The sequence below is a fragment of the Sphaerodactylus townsendi genome, linkage group LG08, assembly GCF_021028975.2.
Source record: "Sphaerodactylus townsendi isolate TG3544 linkage group LG08, MPM_Stown_v2.3, whole genome shotgun sequence".
Taxonomy (NCBI): domain Eukaryota; kingdom Metazoa; phylum Chordata; class Lepidosauria; order Squamata; family Sphaerodactylidae; genus Sphaerodactylus; species Sphaerodactylus townsendi.
This window is the reverse complement of record NC_059432.1, coordinates 50,063,965-50,083,002: the sequence shown is the minus strand read 5'-3', so window position 1 is coordinate 50,083,002 and position 19,038 is coordinate 50,063,965. Positions and strand designations below refer to the sequence as shown.

The following is a 19,038-nucleotide window of genomic DNA, read 5'->3' as shown; positions in this document are numbered from 1 at the left end:
GTCTTGATGCTTTTCCGTTTTTTAAAAAAAGAATCAGGCACATTTTGAAGCAGTTCTGGGTCTGCATAGTAATTGTGTATAAAGACTTTTCTGCATAAGCCATTTCATGTGCTATGGGCCCTCGGGCAGGTAATACTTTGGTATCTAAGTGACATGTAAATTGTTTCAGAGGGTAGCTGTGTCGGTCTGCAGTGAAACAGCTGGACTCAAGTCCAGAAGCACCATATCTGATGAAGGGAGCTTTGACTCTCGAAAGCTCATACCCTGAAAATCTTGTTTGTCTCTAAAATGCTACTGGTCTTGAATCTAGCTAACCTAGATCACAGCTTGCATAGCTTAAGGACTTGCATAGTCAGTGCACTGACTCTTCAGTGGATCTACCAGGATCATGAGTGGATTCTCAGTTCGTGCTTGTGTAGTGAGGGTACATAATGAACCAACAGAATCAAGCAGTCATAAGGAACAAAGGAGACATCTCACACTGTGAAACGTCAATATGCGTTTAAAGAATGTTGTGAACAGCATACAAGGCAATGGTGGATCACAGAGACATAGAATTCACCTGCATCATCAGTTTTTGGCATGATTGGACATAAGCAAAATGCTTCAAATACTTGGTTAAATATTCAGCTCTGCTGATTGAAGCTCTTAGATTGATCACAAATTAAAATGGGGTAGAAAATGTTGACAGAGAGAAATTTTTCTCTCTTTCTCACAATACTAGAACCAGGGGGCATTCATTGAAAATGCTGGGGGGAAGAATTAGAACTAATAAAAGGAAACACTTCTTCACACAACGTGTGATTGGTGTTTGGAATATGCTGCCACAGGAGGTGGTGATGGCCACTAACCTGGATAGCTTTAAAAGGGGCTGGGACATTTATGGAGGAGAAGTCGATTTATGGCTACCAATCTTGAACTTTTTGATCTGAGATTGCAAATGCCTTAACAGACCAGGTGATCGGGAGCCACTGGTGTTCCTGCCTAGGGACATGGGGTACCCCTTGTCCCCGGGCGCATAGATTGAGGTCACGTGGGGGGCACCAAAACATCCTCCTTCACAGCGAGGGATTGAGCAAGCCCTAGCAAGCAGGCACTGAAGCAGCCGACTGCTCCCAGTGCCTGTCGTAGCCCCGCCCACTCTGTACGGTGGCCTAGGTGTCCAGGGGGCGGGGGAGAAGTCCCACTGGGCTCCCAGGAGCAGGACTGGGGAGCTCCGCCTCCCCTCCCTCTAACCCAGCATGCCTTATTCGCCTTAAATTAAGTGTGGCATTACTCAGAAGCCTGCACCCCGGCAGCAGGCACAGGAAAAGGCAAGCTGAGCAGGGAGCCCAGAAGCAGCAGCAGAACTGAAGATGATGCTGATGTTTGCTTGGTAAACCTTCAGATGGGGGGTGACTTGTGAGAGATTTACATGCTTAAAAGTTAATTCCCACTTTCACTATCTTGGAGCTGTTTCTCAGGCTAGCAGCCTACCTCACAGGGTTGGTGTGAGGACACAATTAGGAAAGTGGTGGGGAGGGAGCCATGCCTGTTTTGCTGGGGGTAGGAGGTGATTTGTGAGAGATGATGTTGATGTTTGCTTGGTAAACCTTCAGATGGGGGGTGACTTGTGAGAGATTTACATGCTTAAAAGTTAATTCCCACTTTCACTATCTTGGAGCTGTTTCTCAGGCTAGCAGCCTACCTCACAGGGTTGGTGTGAGGACACAATTAGGAAAGTGGTGGGGAGGGAGCCATGCCTGTTTTGCTGGGGGTAGGAGGTGATTTGTGAGAGATGATGCTGATGTTTGCTCAGTAAACCTTCAGATGGGGGTGACGTGTGAGAGATTTACATGCTTAAAAGTTAATTCCCCTTGCACTGGCTTGGAGCTGTTTCTCAGGCTAGCAGCCTACCTCACAGGGTTGGTGTGAGGACACAATTGGGAAAGTGGTAGGGAGAGAGCCATGCCTGTTTTGCTGGGGGTAGGAGGTGATTTGTGAGAGATGATGCTGATGTTTGCTTGGTAAACCTTCAGATGGGGGTGACTTGTGAGAGAGTTACATGCTTAAAAGTTAATTCCCCTTGCACTGGCTGGGAGCTGTTTCTCAGGCTAGCAGCCTACCTCACAGGGTTGGTGTGAGGACATAATTAGGAAAGTGGTGGGGAGGGAGCCATGTATGTTTTGCTGGGGGTAGGAGGTGATTTGTGAGAGATGATGCTGATGTTTGCTTGGTAAACCTTGGGGGTGACTTGTGAGAGATTTACATGCTTAAAAGTTAATTCCCACTTGCACTGGCTTGGAGCTCTTTCTGAGGCTAACAACCTACCTCATAGGGTTGGTGTGAGGACACAATTAGGAAAGAGAGTTGGTGGGGAGAAAGCCATGTATGTTTTGCTGGTGGTGGGAGGTGTTTTGTGAGCTGGTGCAAAAAATCATTGTTTGGTCGTTGTGGGGGAGGGTGGTCGTCCATACCTGGGGTGGGGATGGGGGGGCACCAAACTCAGATTTTGTCCCCGGGCCCCAGTTTGCCTAGATTCGCCCCTGTCGGGAGCAACAGCCGCAGAAGGCTGTTCCTTTCACATCCTGCATGTGAGCTCCCAAAGGCACCTGGTGGGCCACTGCGAGTAGCAGAGTGCTGGACTAGATGGACTCTGGTCTGATCCAGCTGGCTTGTTCTTATGTTCTTAAAATTATGTGTACCAGACCTAAAACCAGGAGAGGTTTTATGCGGTTAAAAGGGGAAGGAAATGCTAGTCAAGTGTCATGGTGTGTAAAGTGAGATGGAATGGACAGATGGCTGAAAATAAATGCTGATTAATCTTGTAGGGAGACAATATGGTTGAAAGAAAACATCAGAGAACCCAGGACAGGAAAATCTGTAGTGTGCACTTGGCAGAAAAGAGTTAGAAAATTTAAAAGCCATGGCACTACAGAATAGCAAGCCAATGACACAAGGTTCCCAGGCATAGAGATTGAACAGACTTCTGTCCTGTTTGCAAAAATATAAAGGAGTCTTGTGGCACTTCAACACAACTGTGAGGTCTCTCTCATTCTGGCAGCTCTGTGGCCTGGCAACAAGGAACTGGTAAGGGACACAGCATGGAGAGGACTGACTTTCATGTGTAGAACTGCTGTCTGATGTATCCTGTAGCTGTCATGAAGGGAACGGACAAAGAAACTTTACACATGAATTAAAGTGTTAAAAGAAATATGAGGTTGCCAAATCCACATCCTGTGCATGGCAGCATCATTTTGGCTCCATACCTCCAAAACTGTGATAGCCTTCTATGGGCCATAGAAGCCACAGTAGAATGCAGGCAAGAAATCAAATATGCTCATGGTTTTTCTATCGTTTCTAATTTTAGTTCACAGCAATTGTTATCTTGATCAGCGGTGATTTCCAGGTTGTATTATTTTGTCTGAACTAATATTTATATCTTGATTCCCTCCTGTGTTATACACATAAACAGTGCAGTACAAGTACATACCTGAGGATGAGACAGAAAATCAGGAAAGGCACGTGAACAAAATCCTTTCATTCATTACCAATAGCCATGCTATATATCTAACATGGAGAGTCACAACTAATTTGCCACTTTGATCACATTCAATGAGCATGTTATTTCACTGAAAAGACTAGAGGCCAAACTACATGTTATACTTCTTGTACCACATTCTTACCCAATTTTAGTGGAGAAAACTTGTGTCAGCCTTCAAAAGTTTTGACATATGACCCCTGAGAAGTGGCAACATTCACCTGTTGTTCATCATTGTGGTTGTCTTCATGTAATAATATATTTGTTTGCAGTGAAATGGTGATGTGGAGAAAATACCCTGCTGAGGCTGCCGGTAAACTGTGAGGAAGTGGTGATTATTTGGGGTTAGGCAGACAATTGGGAACAGCCTCCACATGAGGGCTGTTTTGGGTACAGCAGCCCTTAAAATTGAAAAATGGAAAAGTGTCACAGGTTTAAGTGTGTTGTTGTCTACTTTTGCCAGCATTTTTGCCACCAATTTCTACCGCAGCAAATAAAAGAGCCAGATCCTGACTTCGTACCAGTTTTCGTTGCAATTCATTAACAGTTCTGCAAAGCCAGTGTTGCCCATTGCCAAACCTCGTATACAGGCTGTGGTAATGACAATATATGCCCTTACTATGCAAGCCTATAGCCAGAAACAGGGGCCATTTCTGAAGGCGCTAGCCTGTCATTTTTTGATACCATAGATAGCCCAGACTCATGGGGCAGAGTAAGGGTAACATGGATGCCTAATCTTAATTCAAGGGCTTTGATATCAAGAGGGTTTGCTTGGCATGGGACATCTGCCTTTCCCCCTCCCAAATCAAGAATGTACAACATCAGACAGTGCCTTCCTTGAAGGTTCAGCTACTTGAATGTGGATAACAGCCCAACCTTGAGATTGTGCACCAGGCACTAGCCTCAAAAAGAACTTGATGCAGCACTGCCCTGCAGCCTCCAGAGGGCTTTCTGGTGCGTGGGGAGGCAGAACTCCCCTCACAAAAAAACCCATTACCAGAAAACCCTCCATAGGGTTTAACAGACTTATGCCACCTGAAAGGGTGGTGTATGTCCAAGGCCCAAGCCACAGCATAACTGCCTGCAAAGTCAGGGTGGAAGCTAACTAATGTTGGCTTCACTCCCAGGAATGCCACCCGCATGTCAATTGCACTGTGGGAGTGCTGACACAGTGCCCAATGCCACGTCCAGGCCTCCTGAAGGGCAATGGCATCCACCCATTGGCATGTTTGCCCCTCCACCAGGGTAAGTGCTGTGAAGAGGGCAAATCCACTGGCTCGGGCCCATGCTGCTTCTTCAAGTTGATTCCCCCCACCCCAGGATTGGGCTGTAATTCAGTTAACTATGTAATTGCTACATAGTTGTTGCTTTTATTTGTCTGACACTGTGTAATCTGCCTTGAATCTTGTTGAAAAGGTAGACTGTAAGTAATGTAAATAAATAAATTTAAAATAATAAAAAGTAGAGGTCTGTTATAAAGTCTGCAGTATAAAAATGGAAGGTAAACTATGGAAACTCTGAAGATGTATAAAAGGAATAGTACATGCGCTCCTCACAGAGGCCACGAACAGGGAACTACAGTGTAAATCAGGTTCACAAAGGAAGGTTGCAATATCCATATTTGTTATTTAACTTATGCCTGATAGTAAAATGGGATAGGGAACAATGTGATCCACAGCATTACCACTGTTTGGATGAGCCTATAAAACTGCTACTTTCAGTTATTCTGAGACACCTCAACCACTGCAGGTCTGAATGGCAGCTATTTCTGCAGTTGGCAGCCTCTACCTAATACCCAAGCATGGCTAAAGAGTAAAATGTAAAATATAAAATATGCACACTGAACTAATTGGAAGATCTAAACATAGGCAGTTTTCTTGAGAGCTTAATTGTTTGCTGCTCTCACAAGCGCTGAAAGTACGTCAGCGCTTGTTGTATTTTATTAACTCAGTATATCACAACTTGGCCAGTTCTTATTTGAGACAAAAATATCTTCCCAGGAAATGACATATAGAGGCACTTAAATATGAAGTACACCAACTATGCAAAACGGCCCATCTAGTTCTGGATGGGAGAAGGAAATTAGCTATTATTAACAATAGAATTGCTTATTGTAAACCACTAATGTCAGGACCCAAATATCTGCTACACTACAGGCTTAAGTTATTCCACTGGGATTTTTTGACTTTGCCCCCTTCTTTGAACATTCTCTTTCCTTCTCATTAACATAAACAACACTTCCGTCAATTTCTGGCAGATTGCCACATGGGAGAACTGTTCAAGAAAAAACAAACATTTTAAGCCCCTTCAGGGTACCATGAGTTAGTTTCATCGTTCTTTTGATATTGAAAATATATTTGCCAGATTAGTTAATGCAGGCGTTCTCACAACCCTAGTACCTGTTTGTGACTACTGAAGGTCTTTTCCTCTCACTTTGTAGAGTTCTACTCCTTCCCCCTTTCTTTCTATCCATCTTTGTTGCTTTCCCTGCCCTTCATTCCTGCTGGTATCCCTTCTTCCAAGTACTGCTTGGAAGAACTTCAACCGCACATTTAAACTGTAAAGCTCTGCTGAACCCAGTTCATTTTTTTAAAGGTATCTCATCCCTTTCTACAGCTGTAGCTGGGAATTGCAAAAATGAGCAAATTTTCTAAAGATTATTTCAGGATTGGGATTGCTAGCTACATCTTAAATTGTCATTTTTTTCAGGCTAAAAAATAGCCAAAAATACTGGTATTTTCTGGCTAAGTTTTGAGTTTAGCTTTCTTGAATGCACACCCCCAATGCTCACCACTGGAAAACTGGGGTAAAGCACCTTTCTGACAGATAATAGATACATTACTAAATTTCCATGGGATTACAGGCTGCTTTTCAATTGTAGGCCCTCTGACTTCCCCCTAATATAAACAGCCTTCTAAACACAATTATTTCTGAAAATAAATAATGCTTTTCCTTTCCATAATACTCATTAAACTTGTGTTTTTGCATTTACATATTCATTTTTGCACAACTGTTTATAGACTGGTAGTTTGGATGGGTTTCCTCAGGATGTTTTATAGCTGTTCTTTAGAATATTTTGTTAGTTCTCGAACACAGAAGCTGAATGTTTTAGAAATATCATTTACACTTGTGTTAGGTTTAAAGAGGATTGCAATTCATCCTAACACATGTGAAGGTTTTTAGAAGTAAAAGGAATGACAAAGATTTCATATGCTGTACTCACATCTCTCGTAATACCAAACATTAACCACTACACCATGGCTGACCGACAGAATACTGCAGCAATGGCTATTCGAAGAACTGTTCCTTGCACAAGCCAGCTTAAGGTTGATATAGCAACTTCGTTAAAACTAAGCTAGCCCACTATGTAAGTGGATGACATCTTAGCAACCAATTTTGGGTGTTACCTTAAATTCCCTACAAGACAGACAAAATCAGGACCCACAATTTTTGCCAATTATTTGGTTTTGTCTTCCACCCTTCTCCTTTCACAAGTCATGCAGCTGGTGCAAACAGCTCGAGGGAGGAGTTTAATTTCTCCTGGTGGTACAAAGTGGGGTCGCGATTGATCTCTCCAGCTTGAAAACAGGTGTAGTACAAGAGTAGAAATGTCAGTGGGGTAACAACCAGCATCAAAAATCCTTTGGTGCAAATAATCCTAGCTCTGCCACTGAAAAATTTAAGAAAGCAATAAATGGCTCTCAACACAGAACTAAACAGATTCTCCTTGGTCTGCAAAATGATGAGTCTCTCAGTGGCTAATATAACCTGGCCAGCAATTTAGAATTTAAGAATTGAAAAGGGTTCTCTGCTAGAAAAATATTCAACACACACATATGGCAAATCTACATGTATTCCTGCATGTATTCTTCTATTCTTTATTCATACAAATTCATGCACATGTTTTAAAACTGCAGGATTTAGGTTTCTGTTGTTATGATTACTCAACTGAGACTACTGTCAAACAAAGATGCACACAATCAGCTGCAGAACAGGGGTCTCCAACACAATGGTGGTGGGTGTTGTGGTGCCTGCTGACACTTTTTCCTATCATCTGCCAAATGTTTTCAAGAAGCAGGGAAGATGCAGGGAGGAGTGTTGCCCAGCTGGGGTTCTGACTGGCTTTGCAGATTTCTAAAAGGTCACTTCAGTAGCAGCTGTCACCACAGTACAAAAACCTCACCTGCATGAAGGAATATGTAAGGAAATATTTTTTTAAAATATTCAATTTAAAAAGGCATCATGTTAACAGAGCTTCACCCTGAAATGGAGAAGAGTTACTATTAGAGTTATGCATGAACTCACTGCCTAACATTATGTGGTTGGCTCTGTGTCCTTGTGGTAATAATTTGTGGCAGCCAGCCAATGGTTGCATTCTATGCCCTGTCAGGATTCCAGAGGTGCCCACAGGCTCAAAAGGGCTGGGGGTCTTAGAAGCACGTTTTGTTTAAGAAACCATTCCCTTGAAACACATGAATTCTCAATACTTTTAGCTTAGTAATACATTCTATGTGCTTCACATAGGAGGATACAACAGATCTTTCTATAGGTGAGTGAAAGCCCACCTTTTCCAGGTATTCAGGATGAATACACTTTCTATTAGCAGAAATGGCAGTTGCAAAAGTAGTAATTATAGCTAATCATAGGCTTTACTATAGTGTTATAGCTGCTGCTGTTCAACTTCCCAATCTTAAACATAACTTACCATTTCTTGCAATATAATATCCTGCTCTAGCTCTCAAAATATATTTCAGCTAGAGCAGGATATTATACTGTAAGAAATGGAGCAATGTTTCAAATTCTGACAGCACAGCAATTGTTTCGGACAAGACAGCTGTTAGAGTTTTCCTCCCAAAAGAATGGAAGGTTTTGCTCAAAGTCACCATCAGCACGCTTACAAACAAGCCATTTTCAAACCGTGCTGTAGCACTGAACAATCCCAACAGTTAATTATACAAAGAAACACAAGAGAACAAACATGCAGTGTATCCAATATCATTCTGGAACCGTAGTCCACGTCTATTCTATTAATTGATGCAGCTTACTCACATATGACCTATTGAGCCTAGTGGATGGCTCCAGTACATTTAAACTGAGACCTGAAACATCTGCACCCCCTAGCTGTCATAGGCAAACACAGACAGTTCTTGTATCTAAGTTACATTCATTTTGAACTTCAAATTTATTGAGGCAGTTTCATCAGATATTAATAAAATAACTGAGAAATAACCGAAGTATACCATTTGAACAACTTCATGATTTATCCATTTATAGTCAGAGCACTAATAACCTACCCTCTGTACAGGTTCGGTACACGCAAGCCACCCCAAATACAAAAAAGCATTTTTAACTATACTGGTTTTAACTGCATTTTTGTTTAGCAAATGGCACATTGAGGAATCTCTAAAATAAGATATTTTAACAATTTGGTTTAAAAAATTCTTGGGCTACCTATTTCTAGACTTAAAAAACACCCCAAGATTATTTTTTAAACACGCAGGTACTACACAACTCAAGGAAATCTTCAAGTAGATGTACAAGGTTGTCAACCAAGATATTTACATACTGAGTAATATAAAGCAAAAATAATTCAGATTTCTAATGACAAAAAGATTTAATTAAAGATTTGTGAAATTAAAATTAAGGCTTTTTGTATAGTAATTCATGTAACTTTACATAGTAGCCAACTTTGGAAATCTCAGTCTTGCACATTCTTGTCAATCCACTGCAAAACAGCAGAGTATATTCAGTATTACTTTGAATAATTACATTGCTACTTCTATGTCTGAACATGCTTTTATAACATTGCCTTTAAGTACAAACTTATGTAAAAGAAAAAAGTATGATTGCCAACCACCACACTCAGGGATGGGGGCGGGAGACTGCAGTTAAAATTTAAATGCAGTTTTTCACTTACTATACTCCATGAATGTGGACACATGTTTGCTCAAGTAATGCAAATACTTAAGCTGCAACATTTCTATTAGACTTCAGTCTCTTCACACACCAAGAAAAACTGTTGGTGGATTTGTTTTTGTTTTTTTAAAAAAGGTATTTCCATGACTGTCTTCTGATTGACGGCCTTGTGGTTACTGAAGAAAACTGTCTTCTATGATGTAATGTTTGGACCACAACCAAAATATTACATTTTAGAGTTCAACTAAAAGCAACTTTAATATCACTTTTCTTAAAAAGCTGTGATATAAAACACTGAAAGCAAAATAATGGAATGGTCATAAGAATCATGTTATTAAACATTTTTTCCTAATATACCAAAATTTATAGTCAGAGTTGTCTTTATTGACTTTATTTTAATTTTTGTACATAAAGAAAAAACATGTCCATATCCACCATGAACAAAAAAAAATTAAAAAGGCATAACCAGAAGACATTTGTGTCCTTCACCAAAAGCAAACGCTGTGCTAAAGGTTCCAAACATTTTCAATTTTCAAAATAAATATTCTTTAAGCCCCCAATGTCTATAGTCCAGTCTTCGAAATATCACTGGAAATTGAAGCCTATCTCGAAATCATACTTTTAACGAGAGCCCCAGTTCACTGTGTTTGGTAACTTGCCATACCATATCCAGCCTGATTAGGTATTACAGGTGCTGCTTGTCCCTGGGCAGGCTGAGCACCAAATCCACTCACCCAGGCCGCAGATGGTGTTTGACTGTTTAAAAGAGAGGAAGTGAATGCAACTGGTTATTAAGATGCCTCAATACACAACTTCTGATGAAGACACAACAAATAACAGAAAACATAGCTGTTCATATTCAGCCTAAAAGTAAAGATGAAAAGAGGATCTATTCACTAACAACTTGTGCTTTCTATCATTTTGATAGATGCAGCTATCTACATGAATGTAGTGTAGAGTGGCAGGTTCAAGTTGGTTCTCCATGTTATCTGTGCTCCACATAATTGATCCTGCATGCGACACCCTCACTGCATTTAGTGCCACACCAGCTTCAGACAGCCCATGCATGAGGAAACAGGTGAGGCAACATTTCTGCCTGCCTTTTAAAAGGCACACAAAGCTATATTTTTCCAAGGGGCCTGCTGTTAGTAATAAATTAAGATGCATTAATTTTATCTGTAAATCTCATGCATTTATTGACTTATAAAATAGTTGCTGAAATTAAAATTGATGTTTAAGTTATGTCTTCGTCAACATGATTGGCTAATATTGCAACAACTGACTGGACATAATTTTGGAATCAGACACCTCAAGTTTATGGAGGTAAAATTATGATGTTCATGTATATGTCCTAGAGAATGGATGTATGTAGAGGTTTGATAACAGGTAACCTAAATTCTACCAAATTCCTCAAACTTTCAGGAACAAGACTGATAAAATCAACACAGAAACCACAGAGTGCTTTATATTAATTATTCACCTCAGCCAAATGCTATAGCTATGCCAAGCACAGATGAAAACCATAGCACAAAACTTTTGTCAGGGAAGAACAATATGTTTAAATAGTAGTTAAAAATTGAACTACTTACTCTACACCAAATCCCTGTTGATTCCATGCTTGACCATACATTCCATAAGATGGAACTTGCCACCCATTGGCCATGTACTGTCCATACTGCTGTGGATTCCCATAAACTTGACTCCACTGACCCCACTGACTGTAGTCGACCTGGAGGTTTAAAAAAAGCTTTAAATATGGTGGGAAGACAGAGGAAACACACCATGCATACAGTCATGAACTCCTTGGAGAAAACCATGGATAAAAAAGTGAGAAACAATAGAAAAAAAATCAAGAATTCTTAACCATAACAGTGCAGAGCGCTTACTGAAGTACATGCAGAAATCAAACCATACCAGCTTCAAAGATTAGCCATCTGCAATTTAGAATATATGCACATTTGGCAAATACTGGGAAGGTCTACTAGTCTCAGCTAGGAATCTAGTTCTCAAAGCTGCTGTTCCATTAATATGGAACAGCCTCAAAAAACCTGCACCATTCCCCTCCTTGGCTCCAGACAGCCTACACCATCTGCCTGTTTCAAAGATCTTGTTACTGAAAATGGGTGTTGATTCTGACTGAATCTGAAATGGCAGCTGGATTGATGGAAGTAGCCCTTGTGGAGCCCTGAAGTAGCAGTTGTGAGCAAAACTGTGACATTTTGTGGTATGCATGGTTTACTATAAACCATGCTCTAGGAATTTATTTTGTTCTGTTTTTCACTCTTCTTGTCACCAACCCTGAGCATCGTTGGAAGGACAAAATACTACTATTTAAAAAAACACAAATTACCTGTTGAAAATTTTTAGTTATATCTGGTGATTCTTTACCCCAGTAGCATTTAACAACATGTCCTTCAATTGTGGTTCCGTTAACTGAAACAATAGCATGTGCTGCACTTTCATGAGTTGAAAACCTGAGGAGTAAACAAACATGAAAACAGAATTTATTCCCAGTGTAAAAACACTTGTCTTCCAAAATGGTGCATAGTTATTTATTTATCAGATGATTACAGAGTAATAAAAATATGACTGACTGATCTACTGGAAAAGCTTAGAAGTTATATATCAACAGTAGAAAAAATAGTCACAAATGTATTGCACAAATGCCTGGCATCTACTGAAAGACTGGAGAGATCTGAATCCTGTTTCTGGAGATGTAGTTGAGCAACTTGGCTGAAGAAATACCTCTTATACAAAATGAATTAAAAAAGCAAATGGTCCACTCCTTCATTCCACCTTATACTGTACCCAAATTTAAAGGCTCAACAATTTCTCCTCTTTAAAAATAGCAGGTTTGATAAAAAAAAACAACTTGCCAAATTAAAATAGTAAAATATTTTCAGAATAAATGTTCAAAATAAATGGTATTAACTGTCTTACCTCACAAATGAATAACCTTTTTCTGGAAAAACTCTTATTTCCATAATCTGTCCAAAAGGTGAAAATGTCTGTCTCATAAGTTGATCTATAAGAAAACACATTTTCTATCAGTTATTTTCTTCTTAACAGCCTAAACTGCAATGTTACGAGATCCATATAACTAATTCTTACCTGTCAATCCAGAGGCAATTCCTCCACAGTAGACGGTACAGTTTTTGGGGCTTGACTGATTTACTACATCTTCAAATCTCAGCTGTTTTGTGTTGTCTGTGAAATAACAAAAACACACATACACACTTAAGATCTGCTTCCATTTCATAAAGTCTGAATACAGCGTGTAGTATTCTAATAAAATCGTGATTACATAATTTCAGCTCATCAGTTTAATAATACTGACAGCTGGTCTAGCACAATAGGTAAGAGTATAAGGTATGAGTCACTAAGAGCCCATCCAAAGAGAGAGGAATCTGGTCTTGGGAACAGTGCACCCTGTGCCAGTGGATTCGCCCTCCCCAGGACACTTACCCCAGCACAGGGCCCATCCTGCCAGCGTGCTGCTGCCCCCCCCCCCAATTCCTCCCAATTTCAATTGGCATTTAAATAACCATTGAGATAGCTGACTAAGTCTGGCTGTCTAGTTACAACAAGCTTTACACCTAAAGACGTCATTTCTGTTTTGGTATAATTATTTGATGTTCAGCCATCATTTATTACTATTTTTAAGGAGACTTGCTGTCCCTTAGTTTATCTGGTGCCAATAATGTGTTGCCTGTGTAAATCAGAATATGTTACTGATTTCATACAAAACATCAAGTCATTGATCTACTTTGCTCTTTACCAGTTTACTTTGCAACCAGAAGTTTATTTTTGTCACTCAATTTTTTTTATTGACACTAGAAGCAGCATGCATGTGGTTTCATTATTATATCAACAGGTCTGTAATTCTGAGCTACATCTAATTCAGTTTTTAAAAAGAAGGACAAACTTACTGGAAACAACATCACTCTGTTGAACAAGGATGCTCAAGCCTGTGTTACCATCCTTTACATCCTTTAAAGACTTAGAAATAAAATCATATGTGTGTGTTTTGTCTAAAACTATTAACTTCGTCACACTTCCCACCCATTACATTTAGACTGATGTATAGAAGTTGGGGTGCCAAGCTGAGAGGATAATGAATTCTCACTCTTTAAAAAAACTCTTTTGTCTTTTCATAGAAATCCTGTTTAATGTTAAGCAGTTTTTATACAGTTAAAGCTGATTGTAAAATGATTTAAAATAGAGACAGAAAGGTATCTGGTGGGCCACTGCGAGTAGCAGAGTGCTGGACTAGATGGACACTGGTCTGATCCAGCAGGCTCTTTCTTATGTTCTTAGAAATGTTTTCTTTTAAAGTTATTTCTTTAAAGCTCAGGGTTTGCTTAGGACACAAACCAAACTGAGAAGAAAACTTGCTACATCTTCAACACCCATCTTCTAAGTTAAATGCAAGAATAATGTCACTTCTAAATCCAGCCAAGTTCTGCTGAATGAAGTTCCAGATAATCCTGATCTAAAAGTTCCTTTCAGATGGTAAATTCACATGTACCAGAAGCCCAGTAACTACATGTATGGGGAAGCATGCTCCATCTCCAATCCTCCAAATATATATGGACAATACTTAGACATTTTGTCTAAACATGTATTTTGCATGTCTATGCTCTGTAATGCATGAACTAGAACCCTGTAAGATCTAGTGGCCAGTTTATGTGAATCTGTGCTACTACAGGGTGATTGTGTATCACAATAGTCCAGTTCAGTTGGGAGGCTCCTGCTGCATGCATTACGTAACATCTGAAATGGGCTATAATCAGCTTCTGAGAGGGCTGTTAAGATAACATGAAGTACTTTGAACATTTTAAATAGATTATATGAATGCTAAGGGTTATTCCTGAAACTCTCTATTAACAGTATTGTGAAGTTATGCAATGAGCTAGAGCTGCAGTCAGCATACAGCACTACAGTCATCATACAGGACTAACACAACTCACACATCCCATCCAGATCAAGTCACTTACTTTCTTGTGTACTTTTGGGAGCTGGCGGCTTTCGTGTTGCCCAGTTAGTCCTTATCTGACGACCACCTAGCCACTGGCCTCCCATGTGCACAATAGCATTTTCTGCATCCTGTCAGGCAAAAAAGAAAAAAAAATTCAGCCCACAATAGAAGTGGAATAGGGTGACAGCTGCAAAGTGAGATATGTGTGATCGGATTAGAAATTAAAAATATGCATGCCATCAGAACATATTGCCCAATCTGTTCTTCTCATTTTAATCATTTGATTAACAAAAATAATCTATCCATAACTGTCAATCTTTGTTAGGTGCATTGTAATTTTTTAAAAAAATCCAACCATACCAGATCCATCTCGTCTAACAGATCTGTAAACTGGAGCAAGGCAAGTTTCCTTTCGCAGTAGTTATGCCTGTTCTCAGCTTCTAGTAATTCTAGCTCAACTACAGCTTTATATGAGTTTGCCTGGGCCAGACATTGGGTTTTAAAAAAACACACTTGAAAAACCTGTTCTAGCTGGGTCACCAGAGATTATCTAGACAGAAGTGGGTGTAGTCTCCAACTTTCTGGAAAACACTGGAGTCTTCTAATGCTTCCTGTCTATCTAGTGAGCAACTAGGGCCCATCTGGAACAAATCATCTCTTACTGCAAACTGGAATAAAACTGGGCAGTATGTGTCAGCATAGCCTTGACAAGGACATCAAAGCAATCAATTTGATCAAGATGGAAAGGAAACAGGATAAGAAGCATAGCCCGTGTCATGACTGTCACATGGTCTTTGAGACTGCTGCAGAGAGCAAATGTTTCTGTATACATCCTTTCTTTTTTTTATGCATAAACGTCTATTTCCTCACTTGAGATGTATTAACATTCAGTAGATAGAATGTTCAACGGATAAACTTTTGAACCAAGTAAATTAGTCCACAAAATTAACAGCCAAAACTAGTTACTACCTGTTCTATTACTATAAATTCCACACAATCCTTCCTCTCCACTAGATGAGGCTTGAAGTGGAATGAAATATTTAAGACATCCAAGCTGCTCAAGTTGAAGGGTATCAATAATGTATTTGAATGGGGTGTAGCCTCTGAAGGAAGTGAAATGGACAAGAAGCACTTTCACATAAAAAATCAGGGACCAGGAGGCACCACTGACAAGGTAAAAGGAAACAGTGGCAACAGTCCTAGCTCTTCTAAGCTGTTTTCAAAATTGGCATTGGTGTTACATTCCTTCCTTCTAAGGGATATCCCTTCAAATCATCTTTTCAATGTAACCAAATCTTCATTAAACATTTATCTGTTAGATTTGTTCATATGTTTGATTGAGAGGGGACAAGACTTCCAGCAGTAGCTAAGAACACCTCTATGTTTTTAAAATGCAAGCTGTATTTTACACATATGCATATTACATTTGAACTATGAGTGGGAGCCAAAGCATCTGCAAATGTATCTATGTTACTTTAACTAGCTTCCACCCACACTGCAGCCCCTAAAAACCAGCTGCTGAGTGTCAACAGGAATCCCCAATCCCTTTAAGCCTGCAGGTACCTTTGGAATTTAGAGGCAGGGTGGGTGGCAGGTGCCATTATAAAAGACGCATTCTCTCTTGCTCCCCCACTTTTTGACAGTTGCCTGGGATGAACATGAAATTAAGCACTTTTCCACTTTGCTCCCTACTCCATAACTGAAAAGGGATTGTCTTCATCCTGCTGTTCTTGTGCAGTTGATCAGAGTACTGCCGCTGCCCAGTCTTCCTCTTCCTATCCAGTCAGTCAGCTGATCTGCTGCCGCCCTCACGCTCTAACCCCTATGGGGTAAGCTGATCCAGGTGCCACTGCCACACTGAGCTCCTTCCTCTTTCCACCTGTCAGACAGCTGATCCAGAAGCTGCCTCTGCTACTCCAGTGGTTCCTGGCCCATTCTACTCTACCACGGACCTACAGATTCTGTTTACAGGATCCTGGATCCTTGTCCAGTGATTGAAGGGGAGGATGTAGGCAAAAAGTCCCTTTATTTGTGTGATGGCAGCCAGTTACTGGTTCTGCCTTCACAATGGCCCTGCCTACCCTTCTGAAGCACATAGCAGGCACCTGGAAAAATTTCTGTGTATGTCATGCAGGGACAACGCCGTTCAAGAGATTCTGCAATGTGCCACAGGGAACTAACAAAGGAGAAAATCACCTGAAACACCTGACCACACCCACATATCTGAAGCTTGCTCTATGAACTAGAACAGGGGTAGGGAACCTGCGGCTCTCTAGATGTTCAGGAACTACAATTCCCATCAGCCCCTACCAGCATGGCCAATTGGCCATGCTGACAGAGGCTGATGGGAATTGTAGTTCCTGAACATCTGGAGAGCCGCAGGTTCCCTACCCCTGAACTAGAATTTATTTGCTTCTGGGAGAGAGTTTTACCCTTTTGCAGCAGTCCCTCATGTCACTGACCCTCTGGAAATGCAATGGGTGGGGGAGAGACAGAGGACTGCTGAAGAAACTGGAAGCTGGATGAATTGGAGCTTCTGCGAACTTACCATTTGTGGAAACAGTGGATTCAACCTTAGGTACATAAATTATATTAAATGCATAGCCTCACACACTGATAGGGGCATCTAAGTATGGTAGAAAAGTGATGTTTCAAACATTCACAATACAAAATATTCAAACACAAGAGTAAAATCAGAACACGACATGCTTTGCATTCTATGGCTGACAATAAAGAATCACAGCAGCAGTCAGCAAGATAAACCACAACTCTGCCAGAATACAGGGGAATCGATGTGCCTTTGTCATATCAACAACCATTCAGACAGTGAAAAAGGTATTTCCACTGGCAGTCAAGGAAGTACTTGTGTGTCTCTTGGCACATCATGCTCATGAGATTTATAATAAAAGAACAATGACATTGTTATTACCAGTTTGTTATAAAATGACACAAAGCCATATCCTTTGGATTTTCCCGTTGCCATATCTTTAACTACCCGTGCATCCCTGTGAAGAGAAGCACAGTTATATGAGGAAAATATTAAAGATTTTCAAAACAAAAACTAAAAGGAACCACACACACTGTATTGTGAGCTTAATTGTCCCTAGTATAAACTCAGTAAACCCTACAACTATAGCCATACCTAACCTCTCCCTAGTTCTCCTTTACCTGTTAGAAAAAAGCAGTAGGACAAAAAAATAACATGTAATAAACATGCAACCTATCCACATAACCTGCACTTTCTACAACTGAAATGTTCAGAGTTGAAATTCTTTTAAAAGGAACAAAGTTTCCTTTTCTACTACTCTATTAGCTAGGGCCCTCTACGGTTTACTATTCTATAAGTAACTGTAACATTTCTAACTATTTTTACCATGCATTTTCTAAATAAACGCCCTCTGCCTAGTGATACAAAATATAAAATATTAAAAAATTGAAAAAGAGGAAAAAAATAGGAATTAAAAGGCATACATGGCCTGTTAACAGATTTCTTTATTTTTCTTGGTCAATTCTCTACCATCATTTTGGAGTTTGGGCAGCTGTAAATTTTGAAAAATTGACATTTTCAGAAATTTAAGAAAGGAGAATAAAACTAACAACAATGCTAAGCACACCAGTACGAAAACAACAAATTTTACACATAAATTTTAGTGAGTAAGTTAAATGATTGGAAATATAGAACTGCACTGAATATAGAATGTTAAAATGTAAATACTAAAATATGTATATATAAATAATGTATAATAAGAATAAATAGAAATGAGAAAAAAATCTACAACTGAGTTCCAGTGTGCACAGTTCCTTGCAGTTAGCTTCAAGATCCTGTCCATTCTTATGAGCAATTCTGCAAAATAATCAGAATGCTATTACTTTTAATTGTGACTTGGACTTTAGAAAAACTGCAGGTCTCAGGTATAAATAAAGATTGAGAAACAGCATCCTGCATTAAACCTTTTTATATTGTCTAGCAAACAGTACTACTTACCATACTGAGATAAAAAAGCAAAATAAACAAAATAGACAAAATAAGATTTATGTTTCATTTGAAAGCACACAGGGTGTAGAGAAGAGTTTGTTTTTAGCAGACATATACATTCCCGTCAAATAGCACAAGATGTTCAGGTTTGGGTTTGGGGTGGAGCGTTAAAGGGAGTGAAAGAAAACAGAAACTTTTTAAAAGCCAGATTGGGCAACAAAAGGGACAAACATAGTTTGGACCTTAAAGAAATGCTTGCAATGTTTCAAACAGTTAAAAAGCAACGGTCATTTGCAAACTTCATCAAAAGTTTTCACTATCTACTGAGAGGCTTCTGGGGTGGGGGACTAACATGCTTGGGTACTTCAACAAACATAAAAGGCTTGCTCCTGAAGTAGTATTATTTAAATCTCACCCCGACTGACATGCCCGCCCCCCGCCCCCCAGATTCAAGACTACAAAGTATAATGCCACCACTTAGGAAAAAGGTACATGCAAGCAACTAAACTTCATAACTTGCTATGCTAACTTACATTATGTGATCAAATACTATCTACATCATTATTAGGTGTGAAATACCTTGAAGTGCCTCAGTATGAACTTCAAGAACAAAGTAAACTAAACATGATTTTCTGTTCCATTTTTCAG

General features: G+C 39.9%; 1 protein-coding gene across 4 annotated transcripts in view; it reads right to left on the bottom strand.

The window, feature by feature from the left end:
* Positions 1-8,683: 8,683 nt before the first annotated feature.
* Positions 8,684-19,038, bottom strand: part of TIAL1 (TIA1 cytotoxic granule associated RNA binding protein like 1) — a 28,518-nt gene continuing 18,163 nt past the window's right edge. For 3 of the 4 annotated variants that reach the window (XM_048505846.1, XM_048505847.1, XM_048505845.1), the window contains 7 exons: positions 17,344-17,419; positions 14,434-14,542; positions 12,548-12,643; positions 12,377-12,461; positions 11,787-11,910; positions 11,026-11,165; positions 8,684-10,192 (listed from right to left, as the gene is read on the bottom strand). In XM_048505846.1, the coding sequence (XP_048361803.1) occupies positions 10,075-10,192; positions 11,026-11,165; positions 11,787-11,910; positions 12,377-12,461; positions 12,548-12,643; positions 14,434-14,542; positions 17,344-17,419 (748 nt within the window). In that variant the 3' untranslated portion in view covers positions 8,684-10,074. Of the gene's footprint in view, positions 10,193-11,025; positions 11,166-11,786; positions 11,911-12,376; positions 12,462-12,547; positions 12,644-14,433; positions 14,543-17,343; positions 17,420-17,885; positions 17,954-19,038 lie in introns of those variants that run through there. The other variant, XM_048505848.1, reaches the window with a different exon arrangement.